This window comes from Carassius auratus, unplaced genomic scaffold, assembly GCF_003368295.1.
Source record: "Carassius auratus strain Wakin unplaced genomic scaffold, ASM336829v1 scaf_tig00032278, whole genome shotgun sequence".
Taxonomy (NCBI): Eukaryota; Metazoa; Chordata; class Actinopteri; order Cypriniformes; family Cyprinidae; genus Carassius; species Carassius auratus.
The window spans coordinates 286588-294075 of record NW_020525988.1 but is presented as its reverse complement, the minus strand read 5'-3'; the positions used below and the strand labels follow the sequence as shown (position 1 = coordinate 294075).

The 7488-nt window shown below is 37.7% G+C and overlaps 1 protein-coding gene across 1 annotated transcript in view; it reads right to left on the bottom strand.

Moving 5' to 3' along the window:
* Nucleotides 1-3879: 3879 nt before the first annotated feature.
* Nucleotides 3880-7488, bottom strand: part of ntrk3a (neurotrophic tyrosine kinase, receptor, type 3a) — a 203515-nt gene continuing 199906 nt past the window's right edge. Inside the window, exon 17 of the mRNA XM_026252909.1 lies at nucleotides 3880-5371. Within this exon, the coding sequence (XP_026108694.1) occupies nucleotides 5186-5371 (186 nt within the window). The 3' untranslated portion in view covers nucleotides 3880-5185. The remainder of the gene's footprint in view (nucleotides 5372-7488) is intronic.

Genomic DNA, 7488 nt, shown 5'->3' with positions numbered 1-7488 from the left:
ATCACCTTGGTAAACAACTTTCTCACACAGTTGACCAGAGGTTGAATAATACATTTTAGAGACTGTGCAAGAGCTCAAAGGAGCTCACTTCCCTTTTGTTGTGATTGACACACATTCTTCTGTGGAACAAAGGGCCGTAGTCTCTATTAGGAAATAAAACTGTTCTGTTGAAAAAGACTTGAAAGAGACTTACTATATCCACCTAGGCCCTTTTGTGTATCTTTTGCTTGCTGCTGGACTGGGAAACTTGGGGAAGGCTGGGAAAGATCACCTTTTGTTCAACATTTCCATTCCAAAGGCGATAACATCCCTTCCCACACGGACACACGTAAGGACCTTCCTTGGATTAGTGTGCATGTGCTGGCTCATGCTTCCTACTTTCCCTTTCAAACAGGGAGAGAGGGGGCCAAAGTACCTTTGGAATAGAAGATCAGAGATGCTTCTTGCATCCCAATGAGAGCTGTCAGCATGCTCACAGCAGGAAGGTTAATCTAGATGTCAAAGTCTGCTGACAGTGCAGGAGATTGCTCTGGGGTGACATCCCCATCTGAAGTCTTAATGCCGCAGTCAATTTTAAGCTCCCTTTTAAAGAAATCCAGAGTTGCAATTGGCAATGCTTTCGGAGGTAAATGCACAACTGTCCTTGAAAGCAGTTTCAGCTTTTCCCACAGCTCAGGAGATCTGCTGGCCTAAACTATAGATCACTTTAGGTTCTAAGCAACAAGATTCACATGCTTGTCCATGTGCCCAGAGTATACAGTAGCTGCAGCATGTGCTGAGTCAGGCTCCCAAAATGCAGCTAGCACTTTCTCAGGGATGTAGCTGCTTCAGATGTATAAAAACATTACCATTGCTATTCATATCATCAGCAGAGCGTGCCATGAATCGACTGCAAGTTTGGAACTGCTTCTTTCCAGAGTACATTAAGAGTACTTAAGTGGCAATGCACTGGAGGTAGATAAGGACTTGTTCTGGTAGCCTCATTTGTAATTTAGGAGTGGGGTTTCAAATCAGATAAGCATCTTTAATTAAATGTTTTGAAGGCAATGAAAATTAGTTTTATCCTGGAGGCAAAAACGGATAATATTTTTTTATGTGAGCCACAGTGACAGCTGAAGATCTGTAGCGACTTTGGGATAACAGATTCAATCAGTAAGATATTCAGCGTGACTGCATCTCTTTGAGATTATTGCTCCAGGTGGCCACATCAAGTGTCAGGGTGCTAAATGAGTTCTAAAAGCTGGTCGGGTAATTTGATGGGGTTGTTACTGGTTTCTAAAGAAGCTACGCTTGGATTAGTATTGCATCTGAGTGCTCAAAACAGAATATATCAAAGGCAGTAATTCAAGTTAAAAAGTTAACACGTAACGTATTAAAACTATTTGCCTCTGCATCTGATTATAGCAACATTTTAGGAGGTGATTAGGCAATTATAGTTGTTGTTCTTCACTTTGCCCCAGTAAGGCAGTCTTGCATGCATTAAATGCTTTGGTAAATCAACCCCACAGAAGGTAGGATAAATGGATGAGGAGAGGGCTGATCTGAGATCAGCAGCGAAGCATGACAGTGCTGGGTTTCTGCAGCCCTTCTGCACGGTTATGAAGTGCTGAAAGAGAGCTCATTCCAGATGTAATGTTCCAGCTTCCTGCCTCGCTTCTTCTCCTCATGATTAAGGTCTTAAACCTCTCATCAATCGCCCTGCGCTTATTCGCTGCCATGGCGGCGGTAAGCGAGAGAGGGAGATTCTGCTTGCCTCACAGCTCTGAATGCTCAACTCGACTCGGTTAGCCTGCCAACAGACAGCGCTGTGGCACTTCTATCCACTCTGTTAATGTGTGACCTTCACTGATTCATCTCTCCAAACCCTTGCTTTTTCCCCGCACACCTCTCTTCTCTGCCTCGGGAGGATTACCGAAAGACTGGCCATCATATTTAAGGGATATCTAAAAGCCCGGGCCAAAAACTCATTTCATTGGTAATTTCCACCCATTTCTGCAAGGTGAAGTCATTAGAGTCACGGCAACCCCTGGAGCTGCCCTACTGTCACCTTGCTGTCCCCCCTCCCCAAACCAGCTGTGGCTCTCACGCTCACGTCCTTTCATTTACAGAAACTGCTAATTCAGTTCACGCCTGTTCACCGACGGCTTCAGGCGATAACGATACAGCCACCCCACCTCTCCTTGCCACGTTTGTATAATCCACCTTTCACAGGTCGTCGAGCAACGATCAGGCTCACCACAGACAAATGTCTGATTCTTTCAACCCTGTTAGTCACAGTTATGTACCCAATGACTCAAATAATCTTCAGTAATCGCTGCCCTGACCGATTCACAACAGTAAGCCACAATCCACAGTCCTTTAGGAAACATGCAAGTACTAAATGCAGTAATGTTACATTTTGTTGCAACATACACAAATGTTGAGAAGCATGAGGGTATAACCCTTGTTTCAAAAAACGGTCATAAAAAAAATGCCCAGACAATGTTCAAATGATGAATATATTGTTATATGTTTACTTTTTTGAATAAACCAATTTTTTATTAGAGAAATAATTGAGCAAGAAAGGTTTTTACTGAAAATTGCCCACACTGAAAAAGAGGTTGAACAAAGACCAAAGACATAAAAGCCTGTTCATGATAATTCAGGAAATTATCCCCACATGCATTCTCCAAGCCTTGTCTCTTTACAGGAAATCTGGGAATTGGTGTCATTGCCAAAACTGACATTTTGTCTGTTTCCTTCTAATTAGAACCTAATTCGGCGTGAATGCTCACTCTGTGCTACAATTGACATGTAAAATCTGGTATGCCACATCAGTGAAAGATTTGCAGAAATTACATTCAGTAAAGAGGACTACACTTGAAATGAAGTCTTGGGATGCAGGTGTACCTGTTTACTTAATTGAACCTCAAACATTTTGAGCAAGCATTTGGGTACCCATACCAGGGTAAATCTCCTCTGTTACTTTTCTTCACGAAAGCTTGGGAAAAATTGTAAAGTCAGTGAATATCTGCAGCAGGGCCCTGCAGCCAACGAGAAAATCAAAATGAGAAGCATCTTATCACACGTAAGCACATCGCTGGCGGTCTTATTGAAAGACTTTTGCAATTTCCCCCTTGTCATAGATGTGGAGAGAATTATCTGGCCACAGTGGGAAGCAGAAAGAAACAACACAACAAGATCAACAAATGTTTAAGTGACTTCCTCTATGTCAGGAACTTTTCTTGATGCGAAGGGTGAGATTATGGTTAAGCGCAAATCTGTTCTGATGAACTCTGATGGGCAGGTTGCCTCAAACACCAATTTAAGTGGAAAAAGCAGGAAAGTTTTTGACAATTTTCACTTTTGGTAATGGGTGGGATGAAGTTGCGAGAGTCAACGTGAGCACTCATGAAATACATATTAATGTTCCGGTGTTAATATGTGTGAGAGTTAAGCAGAATTCAAGATTCATTTTTGAAATGTCACAGATTGTATGCTCAAGAATCATTTGCACACATCTGCAGCCAAAGCTGAACTAAAGTTTACTTGGCTGATGTACTCTATGTGCAGTGATTACAGATTTATCATCAGACAAACACTGAGCCACAGATCGTCTTGAATGAAAAGCATGAACCAGCAAAACTGTGCAAGAGAGAGTGAATGAGAGAACACATTACAATAAAATCCAAATGTCACTTCAGAATAAATGAAGAATGTTGAAAAGAAGCCCTTAAGTCTTAGGAAAGCTCCATCTTGAATACACAATTAAGTTACCCCACAATTGTGTATACAGTCTTCTAAAACAATTGGGAGAAAATAATATGTATTACCTAACAGAATCCAAAACATTGTTATGGATTACACTCTATTATATTTTGATGACTCCATTAGCAGCTACAATATTTTTTTTAGAGGAAAGTAGTAAAAAAAGTCACTGAACTAGGAAAGGATTATTATAAAAATTATATACATATAATGTTTTTTTGCACATGCTAGTTCTTCCAGATAGCTTAACCTTTTATTACTCAAAGGAAAGGAAAGGACAATATAATATGTTTGCAAAAAGCATAATCATAAATGCAATGAGTGTTAATGAATGGAATAGGCCTATTAATATTTTCTGGGCATGAGCTTGCTTTGGGAAATACATCTACCTTTCCTGTTACATTCGTTTAAAAAGCAAATGGTCTCTGGAATACAAGGAGCGAGGCTACGTCTCATGACTTTCCCATTACGGTGTGTTCCACCATCGAAACGCTAACCGTTCTCTAGCTCTTGGTTGGACCCAAAGAGGGGAAAAAAATTAAATAAAATAAAGAAGCTCATTTAGAAATATCAGCATACATTCTATGGACATGTGAAAAATAAAAACATTAAAATATTATCAAAATATTTATAGAATTCACTCACCGTAACAGCACACCAAGGAACTAAAATCATCTAATCAGGAAATGAAATAAGTTAACATACTGTTGCTTGTGACACAGAAATTTACATTATATACATTCTTTTTTTTTCTTTCTTTTTTTTTTTTTTTTAAATAAACTCCTCTGTATTGATTGGTGGTTCCTTCAAGTTCATCTATTCACTAAAAAGCTCCTCAGAATATTTAAAAGCCCTGTTGGATACTCCCTGTAGCGACAAAGAGAAGATCCGGCCAATCACAGCGCAGTAAGGCTTTTTCTGAAAAAAGTCCTTGCCAATCATCTGACATGGCAACGGTGAGCAGTCATATCCAAAAGGCAATATACCGTTAGCAAGAAACATGGCATACATCCACACTTCGGAGAAAGAAAAATAAATTAAAAATATATATATTTATGAAACAAATAACCACTGGGAGAGTTGTCAAGCAGCCAAGAAATGGAAAAAAAAAGATTTTTTTAATACTTTAGGGGGAATTTTCCATTATTCCTTTTTTAGAGTTTGAAGTAGGCTGTTCTTACCAAAACGAAAAGAAAAACTAAAGAAATAGAGAAATGAGACTCCTCTTCTTGCAGTAGAACTGTACATCTTTATATGCAAGTAAACAAAATGTAAAAGTGCTTTTTAAAGACTGTTATCCAGTGTATCGAAAGGAGTAGCAGGCACTTAAGTCCATCCCCATGTTGTAGGTGTCTGACAGTGTTGTTTTGGGTAAATCCCAGGTTGTTCGTTCCTCTGATGGATAGACGCAGACATCCACACATATTCCCAACAAACACTAGCCCAGGATATCCAGGTAGACAGGTGTGGCTTTGCCCAAGGCATAAAGAATTTTCTGGATGTCTTTGATGTTCAACCTCTGCTGTGGTTCCCTCTGCCAGCATCCCAGCATAATGTCGTACACTTCCTTGGGACAAACCCGTGGCCTCTCCAGCACACGTCCTTGTGTGATGCATTCGATTACCTGCAAAGGCGGGGAGGACGGAGAACGGAATTACTTCACAAATATTAAATTGCAGGGGTCTCCAAACTTTTCGAGGCAATACATTTTTTTCAGTTTAACAAGTTGAAATTATTTAATGGCGTTAACGCAGGGGTGAGGCCTAGGGTTGGCCAACGCCCTCATAACTCCTACTTCCGTCACTTTTCTTGTATCAGTTTCAGACACGTGCCCCAACTTCAATTCAGCGCCAGAGATGAGTCAAACGAGTGTGGAAACGGTACTGTTCTCGCAGCGCAAGCTCTTCAAATACACACACAAAGGTGCCAGTGTGCGCTGTAGTCTGTATCATTTTATATCAAATTGTGAAAGAAACTATGAGCATGCAATGTCGTAGTCAGTTAAGTCATGAAGTTACCAAAAAGGCGTTTAAAGCTGCCTTAAAACTTTGCATGCATGTAATATGTTATATACAGTATGAGTCACATTTGAAATGGTTTTCCAAACTGTCCTGGAGCAGCTTTTATTCAAATATATATCTGCATTGTTTTTAGAGTAGGGGTAGGTATGGGTGGGTAGGTTTAGGGTTGGGGTAGGAAAGGCTTTAAAAAAAAAAAAAAGCTTCAAACCACATGAATAAGAAGCTGGTAGAACAAATCTGATTGGTAGCATTTTTCACTATCGATTTGTGCAACCTTTCTGTTTAATGGGAGCTAGGACGATCTGAGCGGGTAGCATAAATCGTCAGAACACCGGCACTGTCTGCCTTATGTAACACTCTCGATTCAACTCGTCAGTTCATTATTAAAGATTAAGTGGGTCCGACCTGAAGTGGGTCAGAAAAGGTAAAGAGAGTTAATATCAGAATATGATGCATGTCAGATCTGCGTCATGTTCAACAGCTGCAGCTCTCGCAACAGTAGGTAAATGCTCTAATAACCAGCAGCTGTGAGGTCTGTTCATCAAGAACAAAAGAAAAAAAGAGGAAATCTTTTTTTTTTACTTTTAAAGCTTTATGGATTCATCTGTATTTAGTTTAGAATTTAGTTTTTGATAACTATTACATTTCTTTATATTTCTGCTGATGGGCACTGGTAGCTAAATATGACATTTATTATTATTTCATAAATTTAAATAATAAATTGATTAATTTATAAATATTGAAATTTAAATATTAAAATAAATTCAGGTTTATCTGAAGATTGTTTTAAGTTCACTTAAATTAGAAATAATTTTTAAGGTCTAATAAATGTTAAAATTGATATCTCTAAATTGTAAAAATAAATGGCTATAGTCAATGGTTAAATATTAGGGTGACATTTTCTTTATAGGGAAACCAGTATTAATTTGTATCAGTGATACTGGCCTGGCAATAAAAAATATGGCATTAAACAAATATATAAAACAATATACTGCATTTATGTTTGTACATTAATTTGAAGATTGAATGTGAAATTATTGCAATATAACTGCATATTTAAAAACAGTAATGTTAAGTGGGATTAATCACAAATAATTTCAGAAAAAATTTGTGATTTATTAATGTTATTTTTTAATAAATTGAAAGCACTAATACACACACACACACACACACACGTATACAGTAATATAGACTACATGTAAGACAGACAAAGCATATAGTTGAACTTCAGTTATGAAGTTAACTTTTTTTTGTAGGATTTGCTTTCAAATATTTTTCTGCCTTTTCAGAAATTGCTAGTTACAAGTACAAAAGAACGAAAATGAAAAGAAAATGTACTAAACGTTTGGGGTCAGTAAGTTATTCAGTTCTATTTTATTAGCAAAAAAAAAAAATAAAAAGTGGTTTCCACAAATATAGTAAGCAGCAATATTAAGCAACTGTTTTTTTTTTTTTTTAACAATAACAACAAAAATGTTTCTTGAGCCCCAAATCAGCATATTAAAATATTTTAGAATATATTACATATTTCTGAAGGAAATGACGTTTAACACTAAAGCCAGAAGTAATGGATGCTGACAATTCACATTTGCAACAACTGAAATAAATCACATTTTAAAATATATTAAAATAGAAAATTTGAAAATAAAAGACTTGTTTAAACAACAACAAAAACTTTTAAAAGATATCGTATATCATTTTTAGAGGGTAGTTTCCATAA